Source organism: Gobio gobio (genome assembly GCF_949357685.1).
Source record: "Gobio gobio genome assembly, chromosome: 6".
Classification (NCBI taxonomy): Eukaryota; Metazoa; Chordata; class Actinopteri; order Cypriniformes; family Gobionidae; genus Gobio; species Gobio gobio.
In genome coordinates, this window is record NC_137102.1 from 14,198,633 (window position 1) to 14,219,972 (window position 21,340).

At 42.2% G+C, this 21,340-nt stretch overlaps 1 protein-coding gene across 2 annotated transcripts in view; it reads right to left on the bottom strand.

Annotated features, from left to right (window-relative positions):
- Positions 1-10,698: 10,698 nt before the first annotated feature.
- chd7 (chromodomain helicase DNA binding protein 7) overlaps positions 10,699-21,340 on the bottom strand; it is a 65,745-nt gene continuing 55,103 nt past the window's right edge. For both annotated transcript variants that reach the window (XM_079819882.1, XM_079819883.1), the window contains 14 exons: positions 21,117-21,220; positions 19,549-19,678; positions 19,338-19,395; positions 19,187-19,247; positions 18,759-19,095; positions 18,458-18,666; positions 16,989-17,771; positions 16,318-16,475; positions 15,706-15,933; positions 15,153-15,551; positions 14,863-15,060; positions 14,624-14,761; positions 14,421-14,525; positions 10,699-14,302 (listed from right to left, as the gene is read on the bottom strand). In XM_079819882.1, the coding sequence (XP_079676008.1) occupies positions 13,241-14,302; positions 14,421-14,525; positions 14,624-14,761; positions 14,863-15,060; positions 15,153-15,551; positions 15,706-15,933; positions 16,318-16,475; positions 16,989-17,771; positions 18,458-18,666; positions 18,759-19,095; positions 19,187-19,247; positions 19,338-19,395; positions 19,549-19,678; positions 21,117-21,220 (3,970 nt within the window). In that variant the 3' untranslated portion in view covers positions 10,699-13,240. The remainder of the gene's footprint in view (positions 14,303-14,420; positions 14,526-14,623; positions 14,762-14,862; positions 15,061-15,152; positions 15,552-15,705; positions 15,934-16,317; positions 16,476-16,988; positions 17,772-18,457; positions 18,667-18,758; positions 19,096-19,186; positions 19,248-19,337; positions 19,396-19,548; positions 19,679-21,116; positions 21,221-21,340) is intronic.

Sequence of the window (21,340 nt, forward strand, 5' to 3'; positions counted from 1 at the left end):
CAGGATATATATCACAGTATTTGTGTAACGGTGAGCTTACAAAACCATGTGTATATTGTGTTGCCTGTATCTTAATGGTCATTTTCAGCATGCATTTGTGGGAAGCTTTGATGCTTTTAATGAGAGTAAAATAAAATTGTCTGAATCAGAAGCTGTTGATGTGTTGTCAGTCTCTCGGTCTCCCCTCATCCCCCTCCACTCCGCCGCTCAACCACGCACACTTTTATAGCATTTTTTCAAAACTGTGGTGAGAACTGACTGCTGCTGAAATAGGGGGTTTCATACGGTGGCCCAGTAGTGCACAGCACAACGAAATTTAAAAAGCATACATAAGTTCACAACACAACGAAATAAATCCACAACCCAATGAAATCAAGCCACAACACAACGAAAAAGCTGCAACACAAAGAAATCAAGCCACAACACAACAAAAATGCTCCCGAGCACTAGGGGGCTCTCTGAGTGCGGTAAAGTTAGTTTTCCTTGCATTGTTCTATAGATTCGCCAGTCTTACAAATATTTAAACACTACGATCATTTTTAAGTGTGCAATTGTATATCGACATGAAATATCAATTCAAAATCACCTACATGCATTATAGCTGCATATATATACTCGAGAACGCTTCGACCTGCTGCCATGGTGCTAAGGGAACGTCTGCCAATTCCACCAAGTTGAAACCTTTTTTTTTTAAATTTCAAATTCCAATGTTGTGTTGTGCATTACTAAGTCAGTTTTACCAACACAATCAAGCTCTGGAATTTTAACATATCTGTTTTTAAATGTTAAAAGTAATTTTAACTCATACAAATTATATGTTTCAACCACTTGGTGGAATTGGCAGACGTTCCCTTAGCGCTGTGGTATCGGGTCAAAGCATTCTCGAGCATCAATATGCAGCTATAATGCATGTAGGGGATTTTGAATTAATATATAATGTCGATAAACAATGGTTAGTCTACAACCCCAAATCAGAAAAAGTTGGGACAGTATGGAAAACGCAAAAAAAAAAAAGAAGTGATTTCTAAATTTACTTTGACTTGTATTTCATTGCAGACAATATGAACAAAAAATATTTCATGTTTTGTCTGGTCAACTTCATGTCATTTGTAAATATGCATCCTTTCCTGTCATTCAGACCTGCAACACATTTCAAAAAAAGTTGGGACAGTAAAGCATTTACCACTTTGTAATGTTGCCATTCTTTTTCACAACACTTAAAAGACGTTTAGGGACTGAAGACACCAAGTGATGAAGTGTTTCAGGTGTAATTTTGTCCCATTCTTCCTGCAAACAAGTCTTAAGGTGGGCAACAGTACAGGGTCTTCGTTGTCGCATTTTGCGCTTCAAAATGCGCCATACATTCTCTATTGGAGACAGGTCGGGACTGCAGGCAGGCCAGTCAAGTACCCGTACCCTCTTCCTCCGCAGCCAGGACTTTGTAATGTGTGCAGAATGTGGTTTTGCATTGTCTTGTTGAAATATGCATGGACGTCCCTGGAAAAGATGTCTTCTTGAAGGCAGCATATTATGCTCCAAAATCTCTATGTACTTTTCAGCATTAATGGTGCCTTCACAGAAGTGCAAGTTACCTTTGCCAAGGGCACTGACACAACCCCATACCATGACAGACCCTGGCTTTTGGACTTATTGCTGGTAACAATCTGGATGATCCTTTTCTTCTTTGGTCCGGAGCACACGGCGTCCATTCCTCCCAAAAAATACCTCAAATACTGATTAATCTGACCACAGTACAGGTTTCCACTGTGTGATGGTCCATCCTAGATGCTTCCGAGCCCAGAGAAGTCGACGGCGCTTCTGGACACTGTTAACATAGGGCTTCCTTTTGGCACAGTACAGTTTTAACTGGCATTTGTGGATGTAACTACGTATTGTGGTACTTGACAAAGGTTTGCCAAAGTAGTCCTGAGCCCATGTGGTGATATCGCTTATAGATGAATGACGATTGTTGATGCAGTGCCGCCTGAGGGATCGGAGATCACGGTTGTTCAGCTTAGGCTTGCGCCCTCGTCGTTTACGCACTGAAATTCCTCCAGATTCCTTGAATCTTTTAATTATGTTATGCACTGTTGAATGTGAAATATCCAAATCTCTTCCTATCTTTCTTTGAGGAACATTGTTTTTAAACATTTCAATAATTTTCTCACGTATTTGTTGGCAAACTGGCGATCCTCGGCCCATCTTTGCTCCTAAAGGATTAGACCTTTCTTGGATGCTGCTTTTGTAACAAATCATAATTACAATCACCTGTTGACATCACCACCTGTTTCAAATCACATCATTATTTAACCATTTTACCTCATTACTAGCCCTAAATTGCTCCTGTCCCAACTTTTTTTGAAATGTGTTGCAGGTCTGAATGACAGGAAAGGATGCATATTTACAAATGACATGAAGTTGACCAGACAAAACATGAAATATTTTGTGTTCATATTGTCTGCAATGAAATACAAGTCAAAGTAAATTTAGAAATCACTTCTTCTTTTTTTATTTGCGTTTTCCATACTGTCCCAACTTTTTCTGATTTGGGGTTGTAGACTAACCATTGTTTATCGACATTAAATTAAATAATTAAATTCAAAATCCCCTACATGCATTATAGCTGCATATTTATTTTGTGGCTTGTTTCCGTTGTGTTGTGGCTTGATTCCGTTGTGTTGTGGCTTTTTCGTTGTGTTGTGGCTTTTTCGTTGTGTTGTGGCTTCCGTTGTGTTGAGACTTGATTTATTTGTGTTGTGGCTTTTTCGTTGTGTTGTGGCTTGTTTTCATTGTGTTGTGAACTTATGTTTGCTTTTTATATTGCGTTGTGTTGTGCACTACTGGGCCACTGAGTTTCAGGACCCTTTAAAGCTGCAGTCCGAAAGTTTTACCTCTTTGTCGCATCTCTGTTTGAAACCTGCAATTGCAGTTATTAGCGGAATTATCATCTTTACGTGGGTTGTGCATTGGCACGGCTCCTCAGCGCGGATGAATCTAATGTTTTGAGGAGTATGTGTGGCTGTCAGTCACCGTGCCGGTGTGGATACCGTACTTCGGAATCATAGATTCTACAACTTGGAAGTATGACCAAAATAAAAAATGTTCCCGCAAAATGTCATCTGAACTAGTACGTACAATGTCTGCCCCCTTTGTTCCAACCAACTGAGAAAAAAAGTATTAAAATAAATCGTGCTACCAACGCTGATTAAATCTAACGATCGTTTGGCTCATAACACATCGAACCGTGCAAATTATTATTATTGTTATACTTAGTTCTCAAATTGTTAATGTTAACGACATCAGCATTGCGTGACTGTGTATTTAGTGTGTATTAACGTTACCTGTACATTAACATTTCTGTACAGTCTAATCCTTTGCTTTTGACTACAGGTGAATCTCCAGTTGTCACTGATGATTGTCGTTTGGACCTTACAATCCACCATCAAAATGATACGTTTAATTATTCCAGCTGCAGTGAGAAAAGGCTATAAATGATCCACCACCTGCAGCATCCTCACATGCGATACTACTACAGCCGGACTTCTTCTTTGTGTATACAGGCCTGACGTAATGATGCAAAGACATGCTCGAACGTCCCGTGTAAATCCACCACCACTCAAATTATGACACATTATTACAAGCTTACCGTTGTGAATCGGGCTAAGGTAAGGAGATAGTTTTGAACACTGGCTGGTTATGTACTTACTCAAAATTAGATTTTGGAACATTTTAACCAAAAAAAGTTATGGACTGCAGCTTTAAGTAAAGTTCGGGAATATTTTTAAGTATACTTTATGTAGTAAGTATACTAATATCAATGTACTAGTAGTATACTTGTAAGTTTACTATTTCAATACTACTTGGGACAAAATTGGCCCACTTTTTAGTGTATAAAAGTATACTTTGAGTGTAAACTTTGAGTACACTAGTTTACAACTACATTTTTCATTTGTACTGCAACAAACAAACAAAAAAACAGTTGCCAGCAATCACCAGCATTATTGATCATTTTTACAAAACGTTCATGGCCCCCAGAATATTTTGTTGTAGGAATAACTCGTTTTTTTTTTTTTTTAATCTAAACTTGAATGTGTGTAAGTTTAATAAAAAAAAGCAACTATACAAAAGCTGAGAAAGACTTTGTCCGGTGTTGTGCCGATTTTCGACTCCCTGCCAAATTATTATAATATTATATTATTATAAATTATACCCCCCTCATTGAAACCGCTACTTCATTTCCTGATCCTAACATCACTCCTAACTTCCCGCCAGGAAGCGTGTCATAAATCACGAGTAAATCAATTTACTCAGTGGCAGGGAAAGAGTTAGATAGATTTGAAGTAAATTTATAATTATAAAAACTTCCTTGTGTAATTAAATGTTTTTATACAAATCAGTTAATTTTGCAATTCAGTATTATAGTAATGTTTTATCTACTGACTCACTATAGTTTACTGCATTAGTTGAGAGTTGTTTTCCCTTGAGAAAATACCATCTACTGCCATGTAGCCGAAATGCCATGAACTGCACCTGATATACAAATTAATCGATATTGAATCGAAATCGATATTAATCGATATTGAATCGAAATCGAATCGTGAAAGTTCTGTCAATACCCAGCCCTAATTAATATTATTATAAGCTACATATGCCAATAACATGGCATAGGTTGAATAGAAAAACTATTTTTTTATACATAAATATTTTTGATTCGAGATTGAATTTCATGCTCTTGGCAGCCAATAATTCCACATACAAAATGCATTGTGCTTAGCAAAAACCATGTTAATCTTCATTGCAAGTCAACCTGTATGTAAAGGGAGTTTACCCAAATAATACAAATAAAATTGTCATAATTGATTTACCCCTGTGTCATTCCCAACCCGTAAGATGTTCATTCATCTTCGAAACATAAATTAAGATATTTTAAAGAAACCTGAGAGATTTCTGTCCCTCCATTAAAAGTCCATTCATCCAAAACATTCATAAAGAGACCGTAAAAGAAATCGATAACACTATACATGAACTTACTATGGTAATAAAAATGATGCATAAATACATGCAACTAACCATAAACCAAACCCTATGTAGCAAGCATGTTGTGAATGAATACTCAGTACTTAAAAGTAGGCTATGATTATTACACTCTAATAAGGACACCTTAAAATAAAGTAATCCATATGGGTCGAGCAGCTAAAGAGACAGGATCTTTTATGTGATAAGATTTAATTTAGACCTTTATACACATATAAACATTGATCATCACACATAAAATAGTGCAAACAGAAGCTCAACCGCACTCAAACTTCATTGGTTCTCATGCGTAAAAACCAGCGAGAACCAATGTGGTCTGAACAAACAGAAATCTCTCAGGTTTCATTAAAATTGTTTCTTTAGTGCTTCGAGCATGAACAAAAGTCATACAAGTTTGCCACAACATGAGGGTGAGTAAATTATGATAGTTTTTATTTTTGGGTGAACTATCCCTTTAATCTAGCATGTGTGTCATATTTTGTTCTACCTTGTGTAGTTTTATTTTTTTTTAAGGATGGCCCTCATCTTCTGCTGATATGGATGTGGAAGAGAGGAATGCATAACTAAACACCTCTGAGAGACATTTATGTCAAATCCTCAAGTCTCAGTGTGATTCAGTCTTAAATTGTCCTGTTATTAGAAGAACGTGTCTGACCAGTAAACAAGACCCTGAAACTCGACAGCAACAATGCTAAATGCTATTAGTAAAATGAATATAATCAGTTCATCATTTATTGTATAAACATGTCAACTACCTTTCCCTTTTGCCATCTGTCTAATTTGAGTTTCTACAATAAATAATGAATATGCATCAAAATACTGTAAAGCTTGGCAACAGCATTACATTTCAAACTTTTTATGTTTCTATCCTCATTATTCTGATTTTACTATTAGCATTGTTGCTGTCCGCCACCGTGTCAGAACAGGCAACTCACCAAAACCAATGAGTTTTAGGATCTTGTTTACTGGTCAGACACGTTCTTCTAATAACAGGACAATTTAAGACTGAATCACACTGAGACTTGAGGATTTGACATAAATGTCTCTCAGAGATGAGAAACTGCCATGTGTTAAGTTATGCATTCCTCTCTTCCACCCCCATATCAGCAGAAGTTGGGCAAAACATTCTGCAGCAAATCTTCTGGGCGAACAGGGCATAATGAGGTTGTTTGTGTAGCGCAGGAGCGTTTAATTTCACAGTGAAATACAGCCCATCTCTGGGGCCCCACAGCTCACAGACACTGGCTTTGGGCAATATGGCTTCTGATGAGTCATACCTGTGCTGAATAATCAGTCTTCCTCTCAACTGAGAGGCACAGACCAGCAGGCACGATCAGGAGGCCGCCAAGTACGTTTGTGGACAAGAGCGTCATCCTTTTGTTTTTTTTACATGTAAACTTCCGACAGGATGTCCCTGCTGCTCGTTTTCATACAATGAAAGTCAATGACATAACAGTAGACACGCAAGAACCAATTAAATCTCCCCTTAACATTTTGACGGGATCCCATATTTGAGTATATATGAACGTAAATAAGGTTAGAGAGCTGCAGAGGATATTCTCAATGAATAACGACCCAAAATTCAGACTTCTCATATAAAACTGTGACTTTCAGAAATTGTGTATTGTACGCACTTCTTTCATGGCGCTTTTGGTCATTTTTGGAGCTTGACGTCCAGCCACCATTAGCTTTCATTGTTTGGAACAGAGCAGCGTGAACATTATGCTAAAAATCTTATTTTTTGTTTCTTGCAACAAAAAAAAAAAAAAGAAATTCAAACAGGTTTGGAACGATATGAGGATGAGTAAGTGACATTCGCTTGGGAGGACTATTAATTTAACATATATTTCTATTTTTATATCCCTCGCTTCTTTCTACAAGAAGCTGCCGGTAGTTCTAAGTTGACATCTGTTTGCACTACTGAGTGTGTGAGAGAGAGAGAGAGAGAGAGAGAAGAGAGAGAGAGAGAGAGAGAGAGAGAGAGAGAGAGAGAGAGAGAGAGAGAGAGAGAGAGAGAGAGAGAGAGAGAGAGAGAGAGAGAGAGAGAGAGAGAGAGAGAGAGAGAGAGAGAGAGAGAGAGAGAGAGCGTGCAAAAGTGTGTGCGCGCACAGTTTGAGAAACAGACCAGGCGAGCAGTCGGCATGACACTTATCACCCAGTCTGCGATTGATGCTCTGCCTCTCGCCCTCAATGTCACGCACGACACATCCGTCTCCGGGGGAAACAGGAGGTGTGAGAGCGTGTGACAGTTTTAAATCCCCTCAGCCGGGGAGAAGGACATCGGCGCTGCATCTGATAGAGCTCGGCTTCGTCCCTCCCCCTACCTGTGTGTCACCGGCGCAGGATACTGTGATCAATCACGTAACTAAGACGGCGAGGCACTAGGTCGTCAAGGCGACCGCAAATCGCTCTTTATCGGAAAGCTGCAGAGACAGGCGGCCCGGCCAACTCCAGCTGGAAATGACATGTTTATTGGCTCAGAATAAGAATCAGCTGGCCAGAGCCTGACATTTGAAGAAAACAGTAGTTTTTAGGCTCATTGGCTGGATGGTTTCGACGGGGGGGCCAGATAGATAGACGCTATAGGCCTATAACCCATGGTTTTTGTGACACACACATCTCCTGGAATCGTGTAAGAGGAAACTGTAGGTCATCGGGATCACATTCCTGTGCATTTCTAAAACCCTGTAGGCTCTCCGCTGAATATTAAATCAGTTCAGCGGCTAAACAGAGCATGTATGAAGAACAGAACGCTAGATAAAAGTGCGCTGAGCCCCAGACTAGCAGACTGAGAGACGGACCTGTCACAATAGCTAATGAGCTGCTCTCATTAAGGGCGCGTCCACCAATTAGCCGATTATGTAATAATAATATTGATTAGTCGCACCTCAATGCCTCTGGTCATTTCTTTTGAGTCCACGAATCAGCCCTGGAAAAATGATATGCTGTCAAAAATGTGATAAATCCTCTGAAGTGCGTTGAGGGAAAAAAGATATAGGCCTAGTAGCCAAATACTGTCACTCGAGGCAATTGGGAAACGGAAATTCCACCTTAAGCCCCGTTCACGCGTCTGGCCCTGTCCCAAATGGCCCGTACTCGTGGGCTGCATCTAAAATCACATACTCTCCTACGATATAGTAGGCGAAAAACAGTATGCAACAAAAGAAGTATGTCTGAATTCACAGTACTCATAAAAAAGAATGCAAAAAGTACCCGGATGACCTACTACTTCCAGCGAGATTCTGAAGTGTGCATACAATAGACACCTTACTATCCCATGGGGGAGAGGATTTATGAATGGCAGTGAAGCGACGTAACTGAGCTGGTAGGTGGCGAATGTAGCACGTCCAGATTACATTTCATAGTCTACTACAACACACACTCATAGCAGTAGCTAATTACTTATTCAAAATAAGTAGGCTACCTACTCAACAGTCCGCACTTTTGTGACGTAATGCCGCTTTGACTGTCGGGAAGTCTCCTGCGGTGTGGGGGTGTCATGAGAAATCCCCTGTCCCCCTGTGAAGTGTCCGCTTAGGACCCCGGAGCGATGGGTAATCTGTTCAGAGCCTGTTTACAATTCTAACAAAATCACGTTTTGATTTTTGTCGTTTAAATTGTGTTAAAATAGTCTTTAACGTATTGCAAATCATATGTTTCATATACTTGTATATAACCGTAGCTATAAGTTGTTCTTAATGTTTTTTTAGTTAGCGTAAATTCAGCATAGCATATTACAGCCACCCGATTTGCATAGTTTATACACCACGACCACGGTTGCACTTACCCCACATCTTAAAAGCCCTATCCCGCTTTAATGTTTATACAATAAAAAAAAATCCTGTTGTATTCATTTTGTGCACCTGTTCTGTATATTATTTATTTTTTTTATTCTTTATTAATTACATTATAGGTACATTACTATTATGATTTATGACTATTATGGCCGTTAAGATTTTGTATTGGTATTATTACTTAGTTTATCAATTGAAATAATTTACAATATGTTAGGCGTTATTGCTCCCATTATAGCAATCAATTACATATTTCAAATAAATGTTGTTTGTGTGTACTTAGTATGACAATGAATTCATGGTTTGTTTTTTAAACAATTGCTTGACCAGAACCATGTATTATGAATCACGATAACAGCTTTTGATCAGGCATTTAAAACGGCTACCACGTTGGGTCCTAAGCGGACACTATTTCACAGGGGGACAGGATTTCTCATGACACGGGAAAAGTATGCATCAAGGGCGCATATCGATCACAAAGGGGGCGCTCACGAGCACCTGAAAACTAAAATGACTGAATGAGTGATGATTAACTTCACGGATACGCACACATGGCAGCCATTGTAGGTCCACAAGACCGAAAGTGCATGTGAAGAGTGTCATTTGGGACAGGCTTCTGTTGCTAGTCTCTTTACTGTGAAGATGCTTGTGGGCATTCCCAGTGCTGTACCTCTAATGTTATTGGTAGACTGTACGTCGGGCCATATCTTTAGAAAACGCAATCACAAATGATATCAGGGGTGGCCAACGTTGGCCCTGGAGAGCCACAGTCCTGCAGTTTTGCTCCAACCCTGATAAAAGCTCACCTGCCTGCAGCTTTCTCGTATGCCTCAAGACCTTGATTAGCTTGTTCAGGTGTGTTTGATAAGGGTTAGAGCTAAACTCTGCAGGACTGTGCCTCTCTAGGGCTTCGTTATTATGCCCTTCACTCGCTAACTTCCCTCCGTCTTGTTTACTCGGATGTGCCCACTACTGGCAGAACCTTTGCAATGGACTAAATTGGAACGTCCTAAGCCCTTGATCACTTGGAATCCACTATGGAGTTGATTTTTTTTCTTTCCCATACGAAATTGAGTTGTTTGTGGTGGGGTAAATTAAACGTGATATGCAGTGACATCACAATCGTGTTGCATTGTGGTATATGTAGCTGCCTGATGTCCACATATGAATTAGAGGGCGAGGGAGCGAGGGTCTGTCCATATAAACTTCCCTCGTCCACTTCAACGGAACGCACTTCAAAATGGCGGCCGGAAGTTCGCAAGTGCGTGTCTAAAAGTGCAGTGGAACGCGGCCCAGGACCAATGTTGGCCACCCCACTGACTGCTCAATACATCATATAATAAACAACACAAACTGTAAATATGAATCAAACTCACTAAGGGTGTTTACACGTCAACGATGTACTAAAAACGTTAAAGTATTTCCTTTGCGTTACAGACTAGGGGTGTCGAAATATACCGTTATTGGCGATAACCGTGATATTCAAAGCACGAAATATCGACATTGTGTTAATTTAGGGTGTGGCAATATACCGGTATTGGCGATAACCACAATATTTAAAATTAATAGGACTCGTATGATAAAATGACTCGTAAATACTCTAGTGTCATGAGTCCGACTTGAGCCGTGTTTTTTTTTTCTCCCTCCCTATTACACATTGTTGCAGCCATAAAAATAGTTCAGCTTTGTTTGTAATGTCAAAGTAGTTATATTTCATTTCGTTTCTTTATTAAGTTCATTTAGACAAAATGTTTGTTAAATTAAAGTTTTTGTTTTTTAAAGTAACGACCAAGCGGCCAGCGGCCGACAGTGTGTTAACCACACGTTTGATCAATTTAACCTCTCCTCCTGGATTGTTTTTTTTTTTTTTAGCTCAAAGTAGTTATGAGAAAGACAATTCATGTGTTGTCAGATTTTATTTGTCTTTGATCTGTAATTTTGACAAAAAGAAAGTAGAGTTTGGTGTTTCCCCATTCAATTAGGAGCTGTAATTGGCTAGAAATAATAAACTTGTTACAAATATAGCAGAGTGAACTGACTTTAAGGGACTTAAATGTGGAAATACATAATAAATATGGTTTAGCTTTCTGAAGCACTGATTCAAACAACATTGAGTTGTCGACTCACTGAATATCATTGGAAATTGTTAAACCAACCCATATGGGAGATTTTCTGATTTCACCTCATGAAGGGTTTTATCTTTTGGTGGTTTGTTGCCAGAAGTCTTTTTTACAGACTACTACAACAGCAAAGTAGCAACAGCCAAGGGAAGCATTCAGTTTGGCCTTCCTGAGAAAGGGCCTCTCCTAAGGGAAAGCTGCCAGCTCTAATCCCAGCGGCCCAGCGTTAGTGAACTGTGCTGTGTTGCCATGTTTGACGCTCAGTGGCTAACCACAACCTGCCTCCTCGCCAATGACAGACTTCACACCCAGCAGTCAGTGGTTTGTGAAGGAGGCACGATGCCGGCGGTGACGAGCCCTCTGCGAGCGACTGCGCCATGTGTCAAGATGGCACATAATGACTAGGAACGGCAGATTTTCAATGCCACGAAACAGCCCAAACACAAGAACTCGCTCTTCATTAAAAACAGGAAGCAAGAAAATCTACTCAAAACACAACAGCAGTCCACTGTTTTTTTGCCTATAAAGGACCAGGGAAAACATCCAAAATCGTATATTAACACCTCAGGACTTGAATAGCAACAAAAGCTATCATTTTGACAACTCCGTGTTCGAGCACCTCCTGTCCAAATCTCAAACTCTAACTCCTGCCAAGAGCTGCAAGCTGGGTGCACACGAGACCTATGGATTTCACGAGCCACTTCATCGGAAAGTGCAATTATGAAAGATGTCTGTCGAGAGAGGGGGGAAAAAAAGCCTTGTTCCAGGCGTTAGGCTCATAATGGCTGGCTACTGGAGCGGACAGAGAGCCCCTGCCATGTCCTCCCGTCCTGTCGGAGCGCATTATGTCAACCGCTCCACAGGACTGATGGTGTTTATGATGGCTAGAGTAAACAGGCCTGTCTAAACCTCTTTCCCTGGCAACCAGGTCATGCGGTGCTACTGTACGAGGCATCTAGTGCAGAATCAGTTTTCAAATGAAATAAATTCATTGTATTTAGTGCTCTGCATGCAAATTCATCATTGCTATAGCTGGAACTAAACATTTGGTGCTAATGATTAAATATCTTTGCAATTAATTCAAATCAATCTAATTTAACAGATCAAACACGTGTGAATGTAAAGGAAATGAACAATTTATTCTGTTAGATGATATATAAAAGGTTAGTTGTCGACAGAGGATGCTGTTCGACATCCCCACAGAGCTACACAAACAGCGTTTTGGTTTCCTAGGCGAATATTGTGAGTCACTTTTATTAAAAGCATCATTACTACAGTTGGCAGCAATTTACAGTTCATCATACATGATGGTTTCAAAAAAAAAAAAAAAAAAAAAAAAAAAAACTCACAAAAGAAAAAAAACAACATGTACAACATTTATGTCTGTAAACTTCAAGGCTAGTTAGATTTGAGGTAATGCTGTTCAGCTTTGTGGCTAAAGTAACAAAAGTCCATTCAAATAGATAAAGGTACCTGATTTTATTCTTACACCAGTGCATTAACATGGATACAATGAGACAATTTGACTGCAGTAATTTATTTCATGTTGCTTTTTCACACTTTCCGGTGTTTAGTCAAAAGAGTAAAATCGAACATTCAAAAGCTGCCTTCGTTATTGCTGTCTCCACAGGTCGAGAGGTCTCCTCACCCGTTTGGATTGTCAGTGTGAGAGACTGGGAACAGTCCGAGTGTAGGCTATGATATGTGAGAACTTCGCCCGCTCCCCTCAGCAGAACAGTACAACGAAAACCACGATTCTTCCTCAGCAGCGGAGAGTGTCTTAATGCCGTTAAATTGAACACCACTGAACATTACGAGATGCTACTCATTGTTACAATATCAACAGTAGAGAAATAGAGAAAAAAAAGAAAAAATAATATTAAAATAAAGAGAGCAGCATAGCACTATCGGAACGATTAATTCCTATAATATTTCAGGAAATTTCCATCTCATCTAGAAGGCACCCACACAGTGCCAAAGACTTCAAAAAACAAAACAAAAAAACAACCAAAAACACAAAGAAAAATACAGGGGGGGGGGGGGGGGGGGGGAGATGGGGCACCCTTTTGACATCCGCACAAATCTATGTGTTCGCATCATCCCTGGCTATTCTAATGGTTACAGAGACAGCTTATTTGCTTTCCTCTTAACGTTACCTGTCAACAAAAACCAAACGACCAAAGCGTTTTGGATATTTAGTTGGCATGTAAACATCTGGACTAACCATCCTGTCAGAGTTCAGTGCGTCTCCTCAGCCCTGGGAAAATATGTTAGAAGGCCTGATTCAGTTTTTCAGTCACTTTTGTCATCCTCATCAGCAGGGTCATCATCATCATCATCGTCGTCATCATCATCATCATCCTCATCGTCCTCATCGTCCATTCCCCCCTCCATGGAGTCCATTTCCTCTACTGGCCCTGCCAGGTCATCATCTAGTACTGATGAATCAGCAGTCTTGTTCTGGCTCTCCTCTGAGTCACTGTCTTCAAGTGTGTTGTCAGCAGTTTCGACATCAGCCGCAGAGGCGTTCTGGTCCTGATTTGTGCCGGGCCCTTTGCCGGACTCCTTGTCCTCATTGGCGGCCCCTAAGGCCCCAGACACAGCACTCTGGAGGTCAGCTAGAGAAGCTTGAGGGAAGCCTGCGAGGCCCAGGCCGCCAAGGCTGGGGGGTAAAAACATGGATGGGTAGAAGAGGCCTGGAGCCATGGTGGACAGCAGGAAAGGGTTGAAGGCCAGCGGGCCAGTAGACATGCCGGCGGTGGCAGCAGCGGCGGCGGCTGCAGCAGCAGCATTCAGCGCGGCAGCATCACCAGTAGCCTCCGCAGACTCCGTTTCAGTCGTTTTCTCTGCATCCTTTTCCTTCTCATCTCCTTCCTCCTTGGTCTCCTTAGCTGTCTTCAGGTTGGGATTCTCCTCAGATTCGGCCTGTTCGGTACCCGACGCACCATTGGTTGCTGTCGCAGCTGCAGCCAGACTTCCTCCAAACAGACCACCCAGACTGAACATGTTGGGGAGGCCACCCATGCCAGGAAGCATGAGAGGCAGCATGGCTGCGGCGTGCTTGCCGTCCGCTCCCCCTCCGAGAGCAGGGGGAAAGCCCATGAGGCCAGCTGCCAGCTGGAGGCTCTGAAGGTTCTGCAGGCCCTGCAGACTGGTCAAGTCCATACTGCCAAACAGTCCATTCATTAGCAAAGGATTAACACCAGATGTGGAAGCTGCTGCGGCCGCTGCCTGCGCTGCCGCCGTCGCCTTGGCGATTTCAGATTTGGGACGTCTGCCTCTGCGGCGCACGCCCTCTTCTCTGACCACCGGCCCACTCAGGAGACGGTCAAACATGGACTCTGGGAGAAAGCCCTGGCAACAAAAAGGAGTTTGTTTTGTAACGAATCTCTTTACTGTCACTTTTGCTCAATTTGATGCATCCTTGCTGAATAAAAGTATCAATTTAGGTTAAAAAAAAATTAAGACTCACCGATTGCTTCACAATATCTGTCCAGTCTGGGGCGATGGCAAATTCTGGATTTTCAATCAGCCAGCGTGGTAAATCCTTCATTGGAGGGGCCATGGCTCCTCCCATCTGTAGTCATACAAGTTATACATGTTGCAGCAAGTGTAAAGAATAATTTGGGGGAAATCCAAAACTGGATCCATTAAATAAAAAAAAAAAATACTTGCCTTTCTTCCATTCCTTATGTTAACAACAGGGACTCTCTCCTCTCCGGTTAACGTGTTAATGTCAATCTTGTTGGGATTGCGGCATCTGTGTCTTTTCTGTTTGGGCTTGGCAAACTGGGAGAGGAGGTCCTCATTCTTCTGAAAGATAAGAACAAGAGAACTCCGTAAGATAAACCGCACAGGACATTCCATCAGCCAACAGAAAAGAAAGACGGGTGGGCACAAAGAATTGCACTCACTGGTACGTATCCAGGCACATCCATAGTGTAGGTGGGGTGCTGTCTCAGCCATTCCCGTAGGTCCTTAGTGCTGGGACCATCTTCTCCTTGAAGATGGCTTCCCTCTTCTAGGCCTTCACCAGGGGCTTTCTGTGCAGGAGATGACATGGGTCTGTGTGCCCGCCCATCCACAAAAGCTTTGGTCCCATCCGAATTTTCCTGTAGAAGCAAAGAAACAAAATGAGAAAAAGAAAAAAAAAAATGCACGAAAACGGCATGACACCCACATCACATCCTGACAGGATACGTACCACATTGAGCTGTCCTCTCTTGTTCCCCATAAAGAGCAGTTCCAACCCCTCCACATTTTTCCTGCGACCTCTTTTTCTCCGATTGGGGAGTTCAGTGTCAAGTAGAGAGCCGTTGGCCCTTGGTCGGGAGGAAGCGCCTGCTTGCAGCAGCTCCATCTGTGCTTTCAAGGCTGCGGAGGAGGCCATGGCTCCAGGGAAGGCAGAGGAAGAAGAGGACACGCCGTGCAGGACTTTGGTCAGGTCTATGGCCTGTGCCTGGCCTTCTGCAGCATGAGACTCTCGTAGCTGTGCTACCATCTCCATCAGGTTCCTGCGCTTGGCAGCACGCTCTGCCTCGATCTCCACCTTCCTCCTTCTGCGTCTCCGCTGTCGTGGTACTGACAGGCTTAAAGTTTCATCCTGGACAAGAACATTGACAGGGTGTTTAATGAAAGTAACTCTTAAAATCTATATAATTTATAATAATAATAATGTTTAAACAAAAGACAAATGGTGCATTGGCACCCACAGTGAGTCTCAGGGTGCAGTAGGGTGGGTTATAGGTGGGACTTGCCTTGTTGACCTGTGGTGACATGGTGAGGTCCTCACTGCCACTATAGCTGGTCTGACCCACCATTGAGAGATCACCAAGACTCCGCCTCTGCAGGGGGCTGTCCGTTGTCATGGAGCTGTAGCCAGGCAACAGGCCTGGTAAGTCAAAGAACTGCCTCCTGTTGAAAGGCCACTTGCCCTTCATGACCGCTTCACAGATGTTGTCCATACGATTGATCATTACCCTGTCCTGAAGTACAAACACAGAAGAGCAGCACAAGTGTGAGTGAGCGTGTGCGCGTGTATGCATGCATAATGAACTACAGGATACATAAAGGGTATCTAATTTTCTCAATTTCAGCTCAGGTATCATGTCTCAAGGATCTTATAATGCAATTTTGCTCTATTATTAAAAGGACGGAGCTCTGAAACTACAAGTGCAGTCTTTTCACTAAGCATCAAATTGTTTTCCTCGCAGCTTTGGGGTTGGCTTCATTTATCTTCAAATCACTTTTGTTGCGAACAATATTACTACATGTTAGAAGGGACAATTGGATGCATATAAAAATTGTATTGACAAAAAGGTAAGGAAAAGATTGGAAGGGATTTGAAGAGGGAAAATGGTTTGACTAACCTTGGGCCAGAAAGAGAACAGTGAGCGTTCACTGAACATCTGAGAGGCTGACGGCTCGACATCATCAACACTAAAGCAGTCCCTGGTCTCATCGCGGGCAGTGCTCAAGGAGGCGTTACTCTCCTCGTCAAAATTCTTCCTCTCAGAGGCGCCTCCAACTGCAAATCAAATTGATCTTTCAATACAAACAAGACTGTAACAACTTTTAAAAACAAAATCTATGCTGTGTTGCCAAGTACAGTCTCCTGAAAATGTAAAGCAAGTCATTTCTTTCTATCCCAGCCTAATATACAGAGAAAATTAACCAGCGCAACGCGTTCAAAACCTTTTGAGCAGCCAACAGTCTCAAAGTGGACTACATTAGGGGCAGAATAATCTGTCTGTTCAATCAAATGGAATACAGGGGGAATGTTCAGGAAAACAACACTTTTTACAGTTCTGTTTGGTGTCAGTAGAGGTATTACACACTCTAGCTATACATTTCCCAATAAAATAAGTATTCCTCAAAGTAAAATTACAGATTGAGTGAAATTAGCCTATTCCTAGATTTAGTGGTAATTTAAATAAATTTGTTTTTGGAGCATACAAAAATGTTTTGGGCATGTTTCTCAGATAGAGATATAACAAATGTAGTTTTAATACAAAATAAAACATCAATGTCTAATAATCACCTTCAGCTTGTGAAGATTTTTCTGATTTGTCATCCTCATCCATCTTTTCTTCCTCATCTTCTTCAGAGATTTTGTCAATAGGTACTTTAGTCTCATTGTCCGAGGGAGGCTCTCTCTCACCCGGAGTGGTTTTATCCTCAGGGTTAGGAAGTGTATCTGTGGACTCCTGATCTATGGGCTTCTCCTCAGCCATACCATCCACAAGACAACCTGGCTCTTCCTTGGTCTTAACCTCAATTGCATCTTTCTCTACTTCCATCTCCTCCTTGGGCTCGTGCTTAAGACCCAAATCATTTGCTTCCTCTTCTTCCTTCACTTCCTTTTTAGGAGACAGGGCTTCAGATTTCTCTTCTTTGACCTCCTCCATGTTACCGTTTTCCACTTTGGGCACGATCACATCTCCATGCTCTTCCTTCACCTCCTCGTCTTTGAGCAGAGTCGGAGGGGTGAGGGGATCAGACATGATGGGCAGTTCTGCACCTTTGCCCTGTGTGAACTTCCTATGGGCCTCCAAAAAGCTCAGCTCAGGGTCGTTGAGGATGTGGTAGTCAGTGCGGCTGACACCATGCTTTGCGGCACCCCGCAGGAGGTCTCGATCATGGCGTCCGGGCTCCCACCAGGCAGGAAGGTCGGGACTGGGTTGGCACAGACTCAACCTCTCCTCCAGCAGAGGGTGCGGCAACACCTGCTCCCTGATCCGCCGCAGCAGCTCAATACGATAGAGCGTCCGTGAAGCCCGCTCCTCTGTAATGGGGTCAATGATGAGGGTGGGGTCTGGCAGTTCTGCAAGAAGATAGATAATGTCCAGTTGGAATAATCGAAAAAAGCAACATCAAAATGTAAAAATGCACAAATAAAGAAAATGCAATTACAGTGCAATTAAAAAAAAAAAAAAGTAAAAACAATTTTCATGGCAGACAACCGATATATGGTGATTCTTTATATCCATAGCTCTATACCATTTAGCATTAATAGATTAAAAATAATCATTAAATTCTACAAATCAATCTAGGCATCATAATATTATAATGTCTGGTATGAAAAACATTAAGATACTTAACAGCGTTAAAAATTTTTTTTGTTTTTTTTTATATTAACTGAGGATTGGATGATGGCAAAGGTAATCTAAATGTAAAAATGGGGGAAATGAGCTGAACAATTAAATCTCCAAAACTGAAGGACAGCGATAAAAAAAAAAAAAAAAAAATCCTTTTTATCAGCTATCAATATGGTTGCGATATATTGTGCATGTTTCTTTTGGGGATGAAGATGCATAAACAGAGGGGGAAAGAGCTTGTAAAATTAAGAGGAAGCAGACTGGATTGGGGGCACAATGAAGAACATTTTTGGGACTATACAACCAAAACAAAAAGCAGGAAATCACAAAAGGAAAAAATAATATCTTCTAACACTTCTATACTTTTAGCAATTGCACAAATTCCCACTTTCAAAAGACCGGAGGAATTTACCGGTCTCTGCTTTGATCTGCATCCGGCACACCCGCTTGCACATGGCCACAAAAGAGTAGTAATATTTTTCCAGGCTCTCGTCCGTCTTCTTATCCAGACGAGCAAAAGCACGGAATTGGGACCAGTCAAAGCACTGTCTGTGCACATCATAAACCACACCGAATGTGGACACCACACGGTAGAAATCAGCCTCTTCGCGCCTTGTCCATCTGGAAAACAGATGTTGATAAATTAAAATGAGGTGATGCGTGACTAAAGGAGAAGAATTTTTTTCAAAATGGAAGATCTAGAAGTAGCTCACCTCTGCCGTCGCTCTTTGAAATAAGCAGCTCCATCAGCCAGCAGGGCGGCGCTGTCAGGGATGTAAGGTGATCCCTTGGCCATGAAGGACCCTGCTTCAGCCATGAAAGCCACTGCTCCCTCTGGAGCATAAGCTCCTCCCTCTGTTACCATGGCGAGAATGTCATCACGCGGGCGGCGCCGACGCCGGTCAGGCTTGATCATGGCTTCCTGCCTTAGTTGCTCACGCTTGTGAGTGCGCTGATAGGCCGTGATGAGGCGGCGCAATCGGGCGGTAAGAGCAGAGGCTGGCGGCCAGTACAGTTTCCCTGCCTTCCCATTCTCACCAGGCTTAGGAGCTGAGGGTGGACAAACAGATGCCGACAGTGAGCACAGAGAGGTAAAAATCAAGTATGGTGGGTAACACCTGTGCACCAGGGAAATAAATACCTTCTCCAGCCTCACCATCCATCCCTTCATCTTTATCATCCAGAGGAGAGTTTGTAAAATCCTGTGGACATGGCAAAGAAAAGTTATGAAATCCAATATAAGTACCAATACTGATTTTAGATAGTCAAGACTAATATACTTCTAAACTCACATCTAGATCGTCTTTGAAAGGCATCCGGAGTGGCTTGTACTCTGGGTCTTCTTCCTCTCTATTGTGAAAAAGAGAAAGGGTTTTAGAGTGGGAGATAAAACAAAGAAAAGAAGCAAAAAGGCAGGGTGATAAAGAAAAAGGGAGAGAGCCAGAGAAAGAAAGAGCAGGAGGAGTCCCTCTTGCTGGGGCTGTGATTTTGGGCCAAACTTACCCCTCGACACCATCTGCCATCATGTCCGCTCCCCTCTGCTCGGCAGCGATGGCCTTGGCATCAGGCATGCCCACCCTCTCCAGGAAACACAGGGTGGGGTCAGCACGCATAGAGTTATACTTCTCATAGCCTAGCAGGAAAAAAGAGAGCAGCGGCGAACATTAAAAAATTGCATAATTACAGGGTAAACTGAGGGCTGGGGAGCTATTATTTCCCCATGTGATGTGAAAGCAGAAAAAAGTATTACTGGTATGTCAAATATACTTTAAAAAAAAAATGTTTTAAGTATGAATTTAAAAATGTTAAAATGATGTGAAGTGCGTAAAAATATGTGACACAATAACCAAGTAGTAAAACCCCTCAAACAATTACGTAAAGATTTGGGAGGGAAAAAAAGGTCATTGGAAAACACGGGTCCCAAAAACAAACAAACAACTAAAATCAAACTTAGAAACAGGATTAGCTAGCACATTATGTGCTGCAATAACCTTGTAATACAAAGTGAAATGCATTCAAAAACTACCAGAAGATTAAAATCACACCAAAGAAAAAAAAATTTAATAAGAGAAACAAAAGGAAAGCCAGAGGAAAATGCCCGTTGAAACTGTCCAAGCAGAACAGATTTGAGCCTGCGGATCCCTACAGTGCACAACAGGGGAGGCGATTGGCAGGCTGGACCCACTTCAGCTGAGCCGCTGATCAGACGGGGCTCGAGCACCCCCTCCCCCGATAGAACATCACATTTCAATTAGGATTTATGCGGTGACACATTGTTCCTAACTGCCGCCGCGCCCCGAGCCAAACTGTAATCATGAGGGGGTTTATAGGCCATCACTCTTTCCTCTGCAGTCCAGGCCTGCCACCTCTCCTCTCCCTGTTTCCTCCCCAGACCTCCCTACTGAATTGGGATTATGATTAAGAACAGGCTGCCTGTTATATACACGCTCCTGTGTGTGTGTGTGTGTGTGTGTACGGAGGCCAGCTGAGTTAACGAGGTAGCGCAGTACACCAGGGGAGACTGGAGAGAGAGCTCTCTGTACACTCATTCAGGAAAAAGACCAATCTGAGAGAAGCATGAAAGCCCCTCGCACCGAGATTAATATCGGTGGTGAGAGCAGCAGACACTATTAAATAAAGCGACTATTACTACACTTTATACAATTAAAAGTTAGCAGGTGAGAAACTCCTTTCCATCTCTTTTTAAATACTGCTTTTGGCCCCTTTTTCCCCAAAAGATAAATTGAAGCAGCTGCGTAGCTTCACAAATGAAAACAATCATGTCCCAAACCGGGAATTTAGCAGGCTCTCCCAGAACACTTCTTAACACTGTGGGTCAATGTTAATAAAATGTGCTGAGAGGTGCCTGTTGGCTCTGATAGATTAGATCTCGGCTCTTTCCCCCATCCATTTTCCCAGCCACCTTCCATCTAGTGCAGGATCAGCCAGTCGGAAAATATCACAATTAATCTCTAGACAATATTACAATAGGTCAACATTGGCAATTTTTGTCGGCTGTCACCGCAAAAGCACCAGTTGGAGAGCCGCAGCCGTGAGGAGGCAGAGCTTACCATGCTTGAAGACGCCGATGAGGAGGGACTTGTCAGCATCAAGATCCCACCAATCAGTGGGGACGTCGGCGTGGAAGGGTTGTGGGATCCAGATATCCAACTCGCTAAAAAACGAAAGACAAACAAACACAGGAAAGAGTGATTAAAACCAGGAGATGGCCGCAGTGGCATATAATCTAATGAGAGCGGCATTAATGTCTATCTGCCGACATCTGGTAGGAAAC